The 15,746-nt window shown below is 42.3% G+C and overlaps 1 protein-coding gene across 2 annotated transcripts; it reads right to left on the bottom strand.

Moving 5' to 3' along the window:
• Window positions 1–1,024: 1,024 nt before the first annotated feature.
• On the bottom strand, window positions 1,025–13,354 carry LOC307247360 (solute carrier family 2, facilitated glucose transporter member 4-like). 2 transcript variants are annotated; one of them, XM_080023511.1, is made up of 11 exons: window positions 13,060–13,354; window positions 10,528–10,623; window positions 6,963–7,123; window positions 5,439–5,563; window positions 4,098–4,213; window positions 3,771–3,933; window positions 3,487–3,674; window positions 3,093–3,197; window positions 2,619–2,720; window positions 2,304–2,507; window positions 1,025–2,029 (listed from the first exon to the last, which is right to left on the bottom strand). In XM_080023511.1, exons 1-11 carry the CDS (start codon window positions 13,090–13,092, stop codon window positions 1,805–1,807), a joined length of 1,518 nt encoding a protein of 505 aa, XP_079879637.1. In that variant the 5' UTR covers window positions 13,093–13,354; the 3' UTR covers window positions 1,025–1,804. The 2 variants fall into 2 exon arrangements, with proteins under 2 accessions (XP_079879637.1, XP_079879636.1); XM_080023510.1 differs by having other exon boundaries at window positions 2,304–2,720.
• Between the last annotated feature and the right edge of the window lie 2,392 nt (window positions 13,355–15,746).

Genomic DNA, 15,746 nt, shown 5'->3' with positions numbered 1-15,746 from the left:
GGGGGCTCATTTTGCGACTTCTCTCATGTTTCTAGGTCCTAGGGCTGGGACTTGGTCCTTTTCAGAACACCTGCAACCACTTTCCCCCTTCCCCACACTCTCCCTGTCCTGAAACCACCCAGCGTTCCACCTGTTGTCCGGCCGCCCCCCCCCCTTTCCATATTTTCTCATCGAGGCATTTCTGTTCCAAGTGGGAGGGGTTGGATGTAGTGGAGGACGGAGGTAGCAGATGAGTTAAGTTAGAAAATTAAAGAATTTAGTATCTGCTTGGTTGCCCAAGGATTCCATTTGCACTCTATTGTTTTTCTTTAATTGTCTAAGAAGGGGCACAACCAGTAGTTTTTAAGTTAAACCCGTGGGAAAGCCAAGCCATTCTGAGTTTGGTGGTGCATTATGGGAGTTGCCAAGGTTCTGCTACCACTGCACTAAATTCTAAACATGCCAGCCCCCATTTAATTCATTGAGGGTGGCTTGATTGTAAGGAAAGCTTACTTTTCTTTTACCTGTACTCTTGTATTTTTTTTTTCCTTTCGGAGGGGAGTATGTGCAATGTAACTTAGAAAAAAATAAATCATGTTTGCAAAGATCAGGTGTCTGTCCTTATTGTGCAGTAAATCTGAAAAGAGCATTTTAAAAAAGAAACCCAGTGTTCACACTTTATATAAATAAGGGTCCTTTCAGCATTATCAACACAAGTGTTTAACAGCAGTCACACACTAAAAGAAGGGAGAACCTAACACATGATCAGAATGCAAGAGAAATGAGGCTGGCTTTTCCAACACAAATTGACAGGCATTTGTTTGCTGGTAGCATTACAGTAAAAGGTAACCCACCCCCCCGCCCCAGGAAGTCAAAGGATCAAACATTTCAAATTAAATCAAAACATTCAATACTCAAATACACACTCATGAAGTTGCATCCTACCCGGCTGTGCAATGATTTCCCTATGAACACAATCTGCTTTCTCATCACGATCGTCTGTTATTGTAGCATCCACTCTAAAAACCAAGGATGGTGGTGTAGATAAAGTGCAGGAATTTTTACTCCACCTCCCGTCTAGTATTGCCTTTATACATCATGGAAGAAACTCTGTGGCCATAGATGCCTAAAAGTCCAGGCTTTTTTTTTTTTTTTTTTTTTGTACCCCCCCCCTTTACATCTTGTGACGTGCACAGCTGCCTCTGAGCCACAATTTATTTTCCTGTTGGCCATAAACATCTATCTTGTCACCGTAGTAGCATCAAGAGCCTGTTTTAACACCCAATCTCCCATTGCCCTCAAATCGCTGTTGGCCCCCCCCAAATGACAATATAGCGGGCAGAGTTAAGTTGGGTGGCAAGGTTTACGGAAGTGAGAAAATGAACCCGTTGCGTTTTCCCATAGACCATTACCGGCCCAAACTTTAGTTTACCAGCAAAGCCACTAAAGCAGTTTCTTATTTACAATGGTGGAGAGGAGCTAAAAGATAAACATGTTAAAGGCTTAAACATTAACCATAGATAAATAGCACAAACATGGGTGTGAGAATGGTGTACCTTTTTTACTTTTCAATGAACCGGGATTCTTTCAACACTAGTTGATGATTCAACCGGGAGAGTTTCATGTCCATCCGAGGGTTAGAAATGCTCAATGATGTCTATGGGAAATGTAAAAAAGAAAGTTCCATAAACCGTGCTGCTCAATATCCCTCTGACTACTTCTCCACTTTATAATTAATGGTGAGACATTTTGTTTCAAAATATTCAGTTCCTCCAAAGTTGTACCCAGTTCCATTCTGCCCCCAACCACCTCCAGACCGGTGTCCTCAGTTGAGTTCGTCCTCCCCCAGGTAGTCCAGCTCCGTGCTGGGCTTGTCCATGTCCAGGTCCATGTCCATGTCGATCATACCCCCCGCGGAGCGCTGGCTGAAGTTGGCTGCAATCTGGTCGAAGGACTTGCCCCGCGTCTCCGGCACCCGGAAGAACGTGAAGACGAGGAAAAACAGGAGCAGCGCCGCGAAGATCAGGAAGACGTAAGGCCCACACAGGTGCTGCGAGGATGGAGGTTCGGAAGGTATGAGGGAAGGGTGCACGCAGAGCATTGCGACGGTGTCGAAGCCAGCCGAGTAATGTCGGATTGACATTCAAAGGGGTTGAGCAAACACTGCAAGGTGGAGTTCTGTATCATACGCTATGTGCGATCACCAATGGGAAGAGGCTTTAAATATTTATATCAAATTGTCGGGATATCGCTGTGCTCAGAGAATCCACGCGATCCAGCCGAGTTCAAAACACACCACATTGGTAGTCGGCGCGTGTACTCACCGCTATGTACTGGAAGCTCATGCCTACGATGAAGTTGGCGGTCCAGTTGGAGAAGCCGGCCACGGCCATGGCCGCGGGCCTGGGACCTTGGGAGAACAGCTCCGCCACGAAGAACCAAGGGATGGGGCCTGGCCCCACCTCGAAGAAGGCCACGAAGCTGCAGATGGCCAGCATGCAGATGTAGCTCATCGCCGGAACGCTGTCCTGTCGGGCCAGGGAAAAAGTGGATTTCTGGACTTTGGGGAGAAAAAGGCAACGACACAGTTCTTGTAAGGTTTTACGGGAAACACTCATGCACTCATTTCTGGGACGGACCAGTAAGACGAGGGCCACCGTCATGACGACTGCAGAGATGCACATCCCGCCCAGTCCCAGCATGTGGAGCGTCCGCCGTCCGATCCTCTCCACCAGGAAGAGCTGTCAACGGGGTCGGCGGCAAACAAACGTCAGCAACGACAGCGTCCGCCCGGAGATCGGTAGGTGAATCGCCCAACAACAATCGCTCTGTTTGGTCATCATGTCATATGGTTTCTCCGCAGTGAAAGAAAACCGGCAAATTTTTCGGCGACCCTTAACACCAGGGTGAAGGTTTGCGCCACTTCAACTGAAGCATGCTTGACCTGAAATCAAGTTTGCTCATCGGAGATTCAGCCTTGCTTTGTGATCAATGTGTTAAAGTAATGGAAGCCGACTAAGAACCCGACCATAGCCTCTCTACACAATCCAAAATAAACTGGGCCGCCGGCTTTTCAACAGAATAGATCACCGAAAAAATAGAATGTGACCGACCGAGACCACAGTGAAGGCGCAGTTGACCACGCCGGCTCCTATGGTGGCGTAAACTGGACTCTGGATTCCTGCCTTGATGAAGATACTGGTGGAGTAGTAGAAGATCTGCTCGGAGACAAGAAAAGAGAGAAAAACAATCAAATGTTTTTCGACTGCGAAACCCAATCTAAACCCTTGGCAAGTTTTATTTTAAGCCATGTCTAGGGATCCAAAAAGGTTTTGGCCAAAAGCCCAAAAAGGAAGAGTGGACGAAAGGGGGGGAAAAAAAAAAAAAAAAAGAAGTGGTTGTGTCTCGTTATCCAAACGTCCTCTGGTCCTGTTCAGTCCGATCTAAACTTTTTGGATTTTGGGGGTTTAGCCAGACCTCAGAGCCTGGGAGGACGCACGGACTCACGGCGTTGATCCCGGACAGCTGCTGCGAAAGCTGCAGCATGATGGCGATGACGATGGGCTGGCGGTAGAGCGGCGAGCGGAACAGCTCCGGGATGGACACCTTCCTCTCCATGTCCATCCTCCTCTTCTCCTCCTTCATCTCCGCCAGCATGTACCCCACCTCCTGCCGCCCCGTCAGCCTCCTCAGGCCTGTTTGCAGGACCCAGAGAGAGAGCGGGGAGTTGAGGAGGAAAGAAAGGTTTTTGAGACGGTTGGAGAGAGGTGAAGTCCACAGCGGTTGCTCACCGCTCTTGGCGTGGTGCTCCTGGCAGCGGACGATGTAGAGGAACCGCGGGCTCTCGGGGCAGAAGGGGAGCAGGGCCATCTGGAGGATGGTGGGCAGGATCGTCACCCCCATCAGGACCGGCCACAGGTCCTCACTGCCCAATAGGGACTCCAAACCCAGGACCTGTGCAAGGAGGGAGGGAGAAAGACAGATTATGTAAGGGGGCAGTTACCCTACTTTTTCTCATTGGTGATATGGGTGTTTTATAACATTTTATTCGATAGAAAGCGAACTCTTGAAGTTTTAGTGTCCGTATAATGACCAATAGAAATAAACAAAAATCCTGCCTGCGCTATGAGGATGCCTATGACGATCGCCAGCTGATGGAGCGTTCCCAACGCCCCTCGGAGACTGGTGGGCGCGATCTCACCCACGTACATCGGCGTCAAACCGGACGCCAGGCCTGAACAGAGGATGAATAAATAGATAGATATATAGATAAAAATAAATAGAATAGGAATATTTAAACAAATGGCAATATGCAATAAACAAAGATCTGCTAATAAAACAATATTTAATAAACCTTAACATTAACAATAAAAAAATAATAATCCTAAAATAAACAACAAACAAGAAAAAAATGGGCACATACTGTACACTAAACCAAAATAAACATAATAATAATAATAATTATTATTATTATTAATAATTGAATGATTGATAATAATAATTCAATAACATGAATAAATTGTAAATATAAAACAAACTTAACGCTAAACAAAAGAAAAAATAAATAATAATGAAAAAATTGGGCAATATAGGCTACAATAAACAAACACAAAAAAAGAATTATAAAAACAGCTGAAGGCCGCAGTACACAGGGTGTAGTTTAATTGTTTTAGGTACGTATTACAGTTTTCTGGGTTTTGTGAGACGCAGCACAAGTTACTAAAGTTACGAACACCGTGGACTTACGTCTGAAGGACGGTGTTTTAAGACTAGCAATCGTTCCTGGATGACGCAGTGCCGACACAAAAGAAAAGGTTGGTTCCTCCAACGGTTGTTAGAACTTCCTGTGGCGCGAAAACGTCTTCTTGGAACGATTATATTTCCTGGGGTTTTGTAGAACGCTGCACAAGTTACAGTTTTCAGAGTTTCCTTGAGACACAGCACCGGCTCAAGCCGCCCGTCTAGGTGTCGCCCACGCAAGTGGCTGGAGGGGAATGACTTCCGAGAAACGAAGATTGGACTTATATAACTTCTATGATGATGTCACAAAATGGCCGGCTCCTGAAATTAACGAAATTACGACAGTTTTTCCGCACATTTTTGCACCAAATGTAGATCGATATTGATCAAACCCGAGCGACGAGACGTCTGAAAAGTCTTGGTTTTAACGAGACCCCAACCAGGTCTCTGTTTACTTCCGTTGTCGTGTATCAGATACTTTTTCACCCGGAAAACACAGAGATTAAAAACAAAAGAAACGCAGAGCAATGACAATAAATCTAAACATTTGAATTAAAGAACATTGAAATTGAAATTGCATCAGAAACGACTGTCTTTCCAGTCACAAAACAAATGCAGTGAGAGTGTCGGGGAATGAGGCGCTTCTCTTTATCCATGTTTGATTCCGCAGGATAATTAGTAATAGTAGAGTAAAAGAAAAAGAAAAGGAGCCAACCCACCGCAGTAGGCGCCGATGACAAAACGACCCATGACCATCATCTCAAAGGAGCGGCTGACCTTGGACATGCCCATCAGACCTCCCCCGATGAAGGCGACCAGGTTGTTGACGAGCATGGCTTTCCTCCTGGTAAACACACACACACATTATGTAAATTATTATATAAATTATGTTATTATAAACATATTACAATACTTACAATACAATACAATTATTAAAAAGCTGGATTCGCAATTTTCACTAAAATGCAATTGATGACATCATGAAAAATACCACATTTAAAAAATCGAAATAAATTAACATCTAAATGAATTTTTTCCAAATGAATTTAGATAGCCAAACAATATTAAGATGTTGTTCAGTACTGGTTTGGTGGTAGGGGATATAATCATTTTAAAATCTGTGGATGTTCTATTCTGGATCAAAACTAATATTTTGCTATATTACATCTGTTTTTTATGCAGTAAAGGGTGTAGATTACATTACGTTAGTGGTTTCATTAAAAAAAAAAAAAAAAGTTTTCATGATTGAACCTGATGACCCCCGTCTCACTGTAGCACAAGCTCCATCGGGATCCGCTTTCAAAGGGTGGGGGGGATGGGACGGACAGGGGGCACCGTCCCGGGCACAGTTACGGTGGGAAACTGGGTCAACAAGCGACGTCTGGGACCCAGTTCCTCCCAGTTGACCCAGTTGTCTGGAGGGATCCATTTTGGATTTCCCCCGGAATGTAAAAAATTCCCAGTTGACTCACGACTGGGCCTCGTAGCACCAGACACATTCAGAAAAAAATAATGAATAAGTTCCAAAATATGTATTTTTTGATTGAGCCATATTTTAGCCTACATACCTCATGGATCAGCCGCACTCATAGACAAGATGAATTAAATGTATATTTGGGGCGGTCCCGACATGCCATTGTCCAAATTTGATCCAGATAGGTCCATTATTGTGGAATAATTCAGTAAAAAACTGTTATTTTAGACTACCCATGCACACAACCCACAAATGAATAACCCAAGTATTCTAAGAAAAAAAAAGTATATTTTTAGTGTGTTAAATCAAAAGTATATTTCTACCTGTTTGTACTTTTTTGTGCATATACTTGAAGTGTATTTTTTGGCACTTATTATTTACTAGTACAGTTACTAGTATACTTAAGTACTTTAGTACTTTAACTTTGGTATACTTGTCATTAACATGCTGTAAGTGTAACTTAAGTAGGCTTGTAAAAAGTATAGTGAAACATGAACTTCAACTGTGTGTGTGATTAGTATACTTGTTGAAGGTGTGTTAATTTGGTCGTCCAAATTAACCAAGAATACTGTATATTCCAAAAGTTGTCAAATCTGTCAGACAACTTGACAGCGCCACACGCCCTTTCGGGCAAATAACTTTCCCACTTGGGACGTACCATGTAATGTAACAAACTCAAGCCTTCAACACTGCTTTCTCACATAAACAAATACAAAATAAGTAACAAATGAACTTTCCAGTGACCAGCTGCCTAAAGACAGAGTCCCACCTGCCGAGCCACTCGGACACAAAGCCCACGCAGAAGGAGGAGAGCATGCCCCCAATGGAGAAGATGGCCACCGACAGGGACCAAAGCGAGGTGAGGGTCCCCGGGGCGATGGGCTCTCCGTAGCGGTGAAGCCACGTGGCATTGTAGTCCTGCTCGATGATCTGGAAACAACCGCAGAGAATTGAAATGTCAGAAGAAAAAAAAAAAAAAAAAGAATAAAAAGCTCTCATTCCAAGGGTGGATGGAAACAAATATTATTATTCATTTATTTATTTCACAAACTAGGAGTAGTTAAACCCCCCATCTACTTTATTAGTTTCAATGTGTGTTGCATTATTATAATAACATAAGTAATAAGCTAATGTAAATGATTTTAAATTATTTATAAATAACCAAATAAATCACAAATATATTTATTTGGTTTGTTTATTCTACAGGGACAAACTATTACTGTGTTTTGATTTATAATTAATCATCATTGCCTCTCTAAGAGGAGGATACTCCGTAATCAACAATAAATCAACAAAATGGGAGCAACAGTCCATATTGATTTCTTCCTGTCAGCATTGTCATTATGATCAGAGATACAATATTATTATTATTATTATTATTATTATATTGCGATAGTTAATTCAAAACTGAGCGTCAGTAGTATACAGACCTCATGGTTCCGCCACACTTATGACAAGATTAATTAAATGTATAATTGGTGCAGTCCCGACATGCCGTTGTCCAAGTTTGATACACATTGGTCCATTATTGTGTAATAATTCAGTGGAAAAACTGTATTTTTTATCATCGTCGAACACATGTGTATGCAACAACTGGTTCCTCACCAACACCTTTATGGATGTCATGGATCCGACAAACCCACAGACAGTCTGAATAAGATTTGTATTTGGGGCAGTTCCAACATGGCATCATTTCATCCAGATCAGTTCAGTATTGTGGATGGAGTTTGTGATCCACAATCACTACCTCACCAAGATTGTGCCACCGCACACAGACATATAAATCCTTACGCGCATGCGCAAGTCGACGGAGATCACGTGATAGCACTGCAGTTTACCTGGCCGTTACAAGTGAACTTCTACACTCGTGAAAATATACCGGATGGGAGAGCCAGGACGCCGGGCTCTCCCTGGATCGTTGTTGGCTCCGGCTTCCGGCTTTGTCGGCTCCAATTGAATGGACTTTCAGCTGCGTGCAATTTGCCCTTGTTTTTTGTCTGATCGCAATTATCCATGTGTGGCAAAGTTAATAATCTGTGCATCCTGCATACAGTATATAGTCGCGATTGGACTTTAACTAAAGGAATATAAGATATAAACTCTTAACCATACAAAGTTACAAAGTGACAGGTATTATTTTATTACTATTAACTATAACTATTAACTATAATTGTTTGAAAAAAACATAGTTACATTATTAGCAGAAGACTTAAACAAAGTGCAGTATTAAACAAAGTGCAGCGTATTAAAAATCATCAATATATACTGTACGCTTCTGAGGACAACTGACAGACACCAGAGTAAATTCTACAAAATAAAAACCTAATAACATCACTGTCTGAATTTAAAGACATTCCAGAGATATCAATGTATACAAACTACCTGAATTATAATTACTGGTAATAATAACCATAAGAAATTACATAATACAAGGAACATGTATTACGTTATTAATATAAATACTTTATTATTCTGAAGGTAATTTTCTGTTGATTTACAAAATGCCATAAAATAATTCTGTTCACCAAAATGGATGTATATTCATGTTTAAAAAAAATCGTGATCACAATATTGACGAAAATAATCATGATTATCATTTCAGCCATAATCATGCAGCCCTACTTCAGAATGGTAACTGCAAGGTGTTTTTAGCCAAAATTATTATTTTTCATCTCTCTTGTCCCTTGCCAGTTGTTACATGGGCTCCCTAAAATGACTTAAAGGCGCAGTGTGTAGGATTATAGTGGCATCTAGTGGTGAGGTTAAAAAAAATCCCTCTCTAATCCCGAAAATCCCTCTCTAGAGCCATTGTTTAGTTTGTCCGTTCTGGGCTCCTGTAGAAACATGGCGGTGCGACATGATGGCCTCCATGGAAGGGGACCCGCTCCCTATGCGGATATAAAGGGCTAATTCTAAGGTAACGGAAACACAATGATCCTTAACTGGGATTATACACAGGCAGGGCGCCAGGAGGAAGTGACTGAGGTTGCAGTTAGAAATGGCGAGGGGGCAAATCTTTTTATATAGTTTTTACATACATTATCATCCTGCAAAGCCTAGTTCTGCATTTATTTCATCTTGCGGGTGACAATACAGTGGTGCAAGCGCGTTCTGGCATGTTGTTGTTATTATCAATCAATGATTTAGCAATCAACTGTCAAGTTTGCCAGATAGAATAGAATAATAAAAGAGAAAATAGAAAAAATGCAGAAAGTACAACTGAGGGGACAAAGCCGCCGCGTGGCGCCGGGGCCCGATTAATGAAAACATACTTATGAATATTATATTCTATTTTTGCCAAGTCTGCTCCGTAAATTGTACACAGTGCAACTTTAAGAGTGTCAGCGCATAAAGGGAGCCCGATGTAGTACTGGCTTGTGTGTATATTATGGAGTCATTATAGTCCAAATATATCCATTATAATACCATCGGTGTCATTTCCACAGCTCACCTGACTGGGCTGAGCTCGCGTGACCCTGTCTGGCCACATTCCTGCCCGTGGTTATTTATAGGATTTAAGGTTTGAGGTTTGGTAAGGGTGGTGGTGGGAGATGTTTTGGTTTTTTTTGCTCTCATCGACGCAACAATATTTTTGTTTAATTCCATGAAGCGTGGACGCCATCTCTAACAAGGGTTTTTAGAAAGGGTTATGTGCATGGTGCAATACAAATAATCGGCCATTTCTAAACATCTCTCTCTCTCAGTTTGTGTCCGAAGAGGAAACTGCAGGCGATCAAACCAAAGTTACAATCCTAATGCCCCCACGCCTCCCAGCCCTTTAAAAAATAAAAAAATAAAAAATTCAATTATCTGCATTTTGCACCCCGGCGGAACAGTTGGGGACAGTTTTACAGTTTGACTCTAAATATGAAGACTGAAGAAAGTCCTGGAATGACCTGCTCCAGCACGTTGTGTCGCAGCAGACTGGGGGATGGCAGGAGGACGGAGGTGTGTATTTCTCGCAACATCCTCATGTTTACACTTCCATGCCACGGGGACTTTCCCCCCACCCCTCCTCTTATATCTTTAATTTTACTTTCTCTCTTTCTCTGACACACCCCTTATCCCTATTGTACGGTCAATAAGAGCACATTAGTCCTTTATCTGATATCTTCAGAAAGGATTGTCAGGCGACACAATCACGGCAAAAGGCGGACGACGTCGAAAACGAGTTGTTGTGATAGTGACGATCACCTGACAGGAAATGTGTGCTTCCTTTAGGAACAACGAGACATCTGGTACGAGATGCAATGCACATCCGTCATTTTGGGGTGTTATTTTATATTAACATATTATTTATAGTTAAACTGACAGTGTTTTTTGCAGTGTTTTACCTTTTGAGGTGCATTGATGACGCCAATGTTGTATCCGAACTGCAGTGATCCCAGCACGGCTGTGAAAACTGACAGAGCGAGGGTTCCAGTCACCACCTGCCGTGCACACACACACACACACACACACACACACAGAGTGCAGAATACACAATGCATACACACAGAGGAAAATAACACAGAGGGAATTCAGTGTGTGTGTGTGTGTGTGTGTGTGTCTCACTAAAGCCGTGTTTTCCCAGCAGGAACTTTCCCCAGGACTGAGGAACCTATGGAATAACTCAATGTATTTTAACCACAGGAACCAAGGTCCAAATTCAGGCCAAGACCAAAAAGTCCCTGCACGGGGTCCAGGACCTTTGGGAGTGGGGCTAGCAGCGCTGAACCTTTCTGATTGGTCGAGTACGCGCGGCATTTGATGTACATTTGAATGTACACCGGCCGAGTGTATAGCGGAGTGAGTGCGATTTTTCCCTCCTACGTACGCGACCCAGGTTCGATTCCCGGTGTGGGAACTCATGTTGTTCAATATGTTTCAAAAAGGACAGAAGAATAAAATGAACAAAGAAAGACAACCGAAGTGATCAAGTGGAATATCACTTTGGTTGTCTTTCTTTATCCATTTTATCCTTCTTGATGGTGTATGGCCTTCTGCATTAGCGCCACCTACTGGACTGGAGTGGAGCAGTTTGTTGAAGGGTCCCACGCAAAGATGATGTTTAAAAAGAGCCTCATTCGCACAATGTTGATAAGTCTTTAGACGGCGCTGGAAGCGCAGACAGCAGCGGGATGAAGGACCCGGTCAGTTCCTGGGACTAAAAGTTCCCTGAACGTTGGTTGGAAACGCGGCTTAAGGTGAGGTTGTTTCTTGTGGCCATTTCCTTTCTTTCTTTCTTTCTGTATTTATTTTTTCTTTCTTTGTTTCCTTCTTTTATTGGCTTTGTTTCCTTCCTTCCTTCTTTCTTTCTTTGTTTCCTTCTTTCATTGTCTTTCCTTCTTTCATTCCTTCCTTCTTTCTTCCTGTCTACACTTCTTTCCTTCCTTCCTTCCTTCCTTCTTTCCTTCTTTTCTTTGTTTCTTGGTTTCTTTGTTTCCTTCTTTCTTTCATTTTTTCTTCTTTCTTTCTGTCTGTTTCTTTCCCTCTTTTGTTTCCCTTTTTTCTTACTTCCTTTCTTCCAACCTCCCGACCTGTAACCTCACCGGGGCCTCTTCTACTGTAATTAGAACAATGGCATTCATTGGCATTTTATATATATATATATATATATATATATATATTACAACACAAAAATAAATGCCATTGTTATAGTTATATATACAATAAAACTAGCACCATCACGCAGACCCACGGTGTTATGTGCCAACTGATTTTAAGTGGACTATATATAAGTATGACCCTGCGTGGACATCTATTCGGTGATGTCCAGGAGGTTATGGAACTTCCCACCCACACACACCTGTCTCCACAGTGAGTGACACCGGGACCCCCGCCCCCCCTCCACACACACACACACACACACAGACCAGGAGCACGAGGGGGGCCTGACGTCTGGCCCGCTGGTGACGTGTGTTTGTGTTTTACAGAGACATTTGAGGCTCGGCTCTAGTCAGCTGGTGGCAGGACGCCCCATGACATCACACAGCCTCAACCCTGACTCAAAAGAGTCTGAGTAGTTTATGAGGGCTCATATTTGAAAATAATATTTTTTTAGTAGGGTGTGTGTGGTGATTCTGAAAGTTAAAAATGAATACTAGTAGTTAATTACCAAATAATGACAATTTATATAGGAAAAGGCCGACCCTGTTTGAATGTGCTTATATTAGGACAATACTGGCCTGTATGCAAGACTTATCCTGTTCTATTTCAAGTTTCCTAGATATTAGATAAATATACATAGATACTAATAGTGATTCAATCCAGTGTAAATATTTTTCACTTATTGGTGAAATACAAATAAAAACTAAATTAAAAGTTGGACATGCAGCAAGACTTTAACTTGTCTGAGGTAAAGACTTGACCTTGGTCATGCTGATTGTCCAGATAAACTGTTTTGCATTCACTGCCCAAAACAAAGGGCTAGATGCTTGTGTGTGCGTGTGTGTGTGTGGCGTGTCTTTGTATATGCACAGACACTTCACATCAACCCTGCACGAACATTTGTTGTCAAGAGAACGTGTCCCGTGTTAAGAAAATATAGAAATCAATGTCAGCCACAACCGTAGCCTAATAAACAGACATTTATCCAATTCATTAAAAAATATAATTAAAAATGTTTTAATTTTATTTGATGTGATATGACTCAATTTTACTTCTTCAAGGCAAAATGAAACTGTCATCTGTAAAACATCACTGATTTAAATATTATTATTATTATTATTATTATTATTATTATTAATAATAATAATAAGAAGAATAACTTCAATACATTTGCAAAATGAAAATCTTACGTGGATTAAACAACTAAAAATAAAAATATAATAATAATAATAGTAATATAAAATAATAATGAAATAATAATAATAATAATTAATTACCTCTCCACCTAACTGCTGAAACCCGGCCGGCATATTTTCGCTTCAGTCGGTCACAGTTGTCTCTCCCTCCCCTCGGCAGAGGAGCAGTTGGCCACCACGTAAAACCCTCCCCAACAAGGACAAACGATTCCGATCCCGGAATAAAGAAAAAAAAGAAGAAGAAGAAGAAAGGAGAAGAGTCCGGAATAAAAGTTTTGCAAACTTTTTGGAAACTTTGAGTAAAGTTTCTCCGAAGTTCCGAGTGAGTTAGACGGTGGTCTGCAGGAGCAGTGAGCCTCCCAGACGACTCGAGAGACTAGAGGTCATCTTTAAAAGTGAGTGGACGCAAGCAGGGAGCTGAAGTGACCTTAAACGCCATTGGCTGAGGCCCAGGAGAGTGTTCAGTGTACACACACACCCACATGCAGGATTTACAGGCAGAGCCCTGTACACAAGACATCTATACAGGAACAAAATGTTGGGAAAAGTTATTGGCACATTGGACTTTTTCAATTAAGCCTAAATAGTATGTAATATATATTATTATTATTAACCCTTGGACTGGATCAAATTGACCTAGGGCCATATTATGGCTTTAAGTCAATTTGATCCAGTCAAATATATTTTTTCTTCTCACAAATCCAGTCTGCTCTAAATGAAGTTTGTGTGGGGTGCTATTAACCCTTTGGTCACGATTGCATTAAACCACTAGAATGATATGGATATCTAAATGTAAATAGCACTTTCTTGAAAACGGAAAATAGGTTACATTGGAAATGCATGTTAGAAAGTTTAATAAAATGGAAGGGACACAAGTTTGACGAAGTTTGAAGTTAGTCTCAACAATTTTGTACTCAAGGACTTATTGTTTCGGAAACAAATGGCCACTATACAGTATATGACACATGTCTAATGACTTATCTTCTTTCTAAGCAGATAAAATTTCACTATTTATTGCTCGCAGGTCCAGTGTGGGGAGAGGCATGAAAACTATTCAAGGAGGTTTGCTGAGATGAGTCACTGCAGTGGTAGTGGGGACATTTTGGGTTTGGAAACCCTGGTGTACAGCTGCTGGACCTTGGGCTAACTCAACACCAACTGGTCTCGCTCGGTGACTCAACGTTTCTCGTGGACGGGTCAAAGGGGCTCTTCTTTGCCACTCTGCCGGCTATTGTCTGTCTTTTGAACAGCAGTAAACCCGCTGCTATTTTGGACCACATGCCAGAGGGGTCACGCTGCACGGCCAAGCAGCCCTCTTCCGTAAAGGCTCCCCTATTACACAAAAAGATATTAATCCTCCTCTGGGCAACAGGTGGGCCCTAAATTTGGGTCATACCAACAGGGTTAGCACCGTAGGGCTGGCCATCCGGCAAACTGGGGGCACTGCGTGTGTCTGTGAGGCGGAGATTAAGGGGGTGTGTTGTGGCAGGCAGTGTTCCATTGGGTGGACCAAGGTAGAACCGGTCAAAATCCCATTGGAAACATCTCCGCTCCACATCTCACAATAGGACCTCTCGTGACACACCCCCATTGCCCCACTTCATGTCTCTGCCCACTTCCCTCTCCTTCCTCCCCTTTGACCTCCAGCCAAAACCAGGCTCCCCAAACACAGTGGGTCAAAAGTGGTGTAGTCTAGTTTATTGTGGTTGGTAAATTCTGATGAATCCTTGGAGGGGCTGCAGCTGCCTAGACTGGCAAGGTCCCCTGCAAAACGTATGTTATTGCAGTTATGCTCTATATGCTGTATTTGTGAAACAAAACCACTAAAGTGAAAGTTGTGTCACAAAACAATATTGTTAAGTATGCTTGCGCATTTTAAGTGGGTATACGGAAATCCTGGGTCCTGGGTTTACCACTGGGTCAAACCAAAAACCACCAGAACAAAAGATTCTGAACTTTTTCACCACGGTAGTGGAAGTACGTGATGAAATTTGATGAAATTTGATTCAAAGGAAGCTCTAACGTGTGACTTCAACCCCTCCATGGTTTGTCAAAAGTAGGAAAATCCCTCAGCATACACTACACTTACACTACACTTTCGTGTTGCGAAAGAGTGATTTCACAGAGCAGTTTGAATATGTAGGTCAGAAACCCACCATGTCACAAAGACAATCTCACATCATGCACACAGTTGCGCTAACTCACTGGGCTACTTGAAAAAAAAAGGTGGATGATCTGGATTATTTCTGAATGCAAAATGTCACTTTTGTTGTCCAAAACCTCGGAGAGGCGTGTGTGTTACTGGTACCTGAAACACGGAACAAGTCACGAAACCTCAGCAGTCACGCTATTCTCCTCTTCTATTTGCCACAGGTACCTGGAAAGGCTGCAATGTAAATACCTGCACCCATCTAAATGCCAGGTGTGTGCGTGTGTGTGTGTGTGTGTGTGCGCGGGTGCGTGTGCAGCAGGTTGTTAGGGAAACCTGCTTGGGGAAAGTGACGTAATTTGTGTCCTTTGTTGATCCCTGTGGAGGGACCACGGTGGAAATAAGCCCCTTTATTTATTTAGACAATTCAATCAATTGTCTTTTCAATGTCTACAGTGTATAAACTGGATTTTTTTGGTCAGGGCTTTAAAAGGTAGCACAGGAGTAGTCTGAATAATGATTGCATTCATTGATTGAATTACAATGCACTTCTGGTGAGTGTCTTTCTGGAGTGGGTAGATTTGATTCTTTATTGTCATTTCCTCAGCGCCCAGGGACC

Source organism: Zeus faber (genome assembly GCF_960531495.2).
Source record: "Zeus faber genome assembly, chromosome: 22".
Lineage (NCBI taxonomy): Eukaryota > Metazoa > Chordata > Actinopteri > Zeiformes > Zeidae > Zeus > Zeus faber.
The sequence above is the reverse complement of the archived record's forward strand: the minus strand, read 5'-3'. Positions and strand labels throughout refer to the sequence as shown.

What these genes read in the sequence shown, in the direction of transcription:
- LOC307247360 (XM_080023510.1), bottom strand. Translation starts at nt 13,092, where the DNA reads ATGCCGGCCGGGTTTCAGCAGTTAGGTGGAGAG. An exon ending in TTCAGCAGTTAGGTGGAGAG is followed by an intron (nt 10,624 to 13,059) that starts GTAATTAATTAT and finishes TGTGCACGGCAG; the next exon opens with GTGGTGACTGGAACCCTCGC. An exon ending in GCGCCTTCACTGTGGTCTCG is followed by an intron (nt 2,721 to 3,092) that starts GTCGGTCACATT and finishes CCCCGTTGACAG; the next exon opens with CTCTTCCTGGTGGAGAGGAT.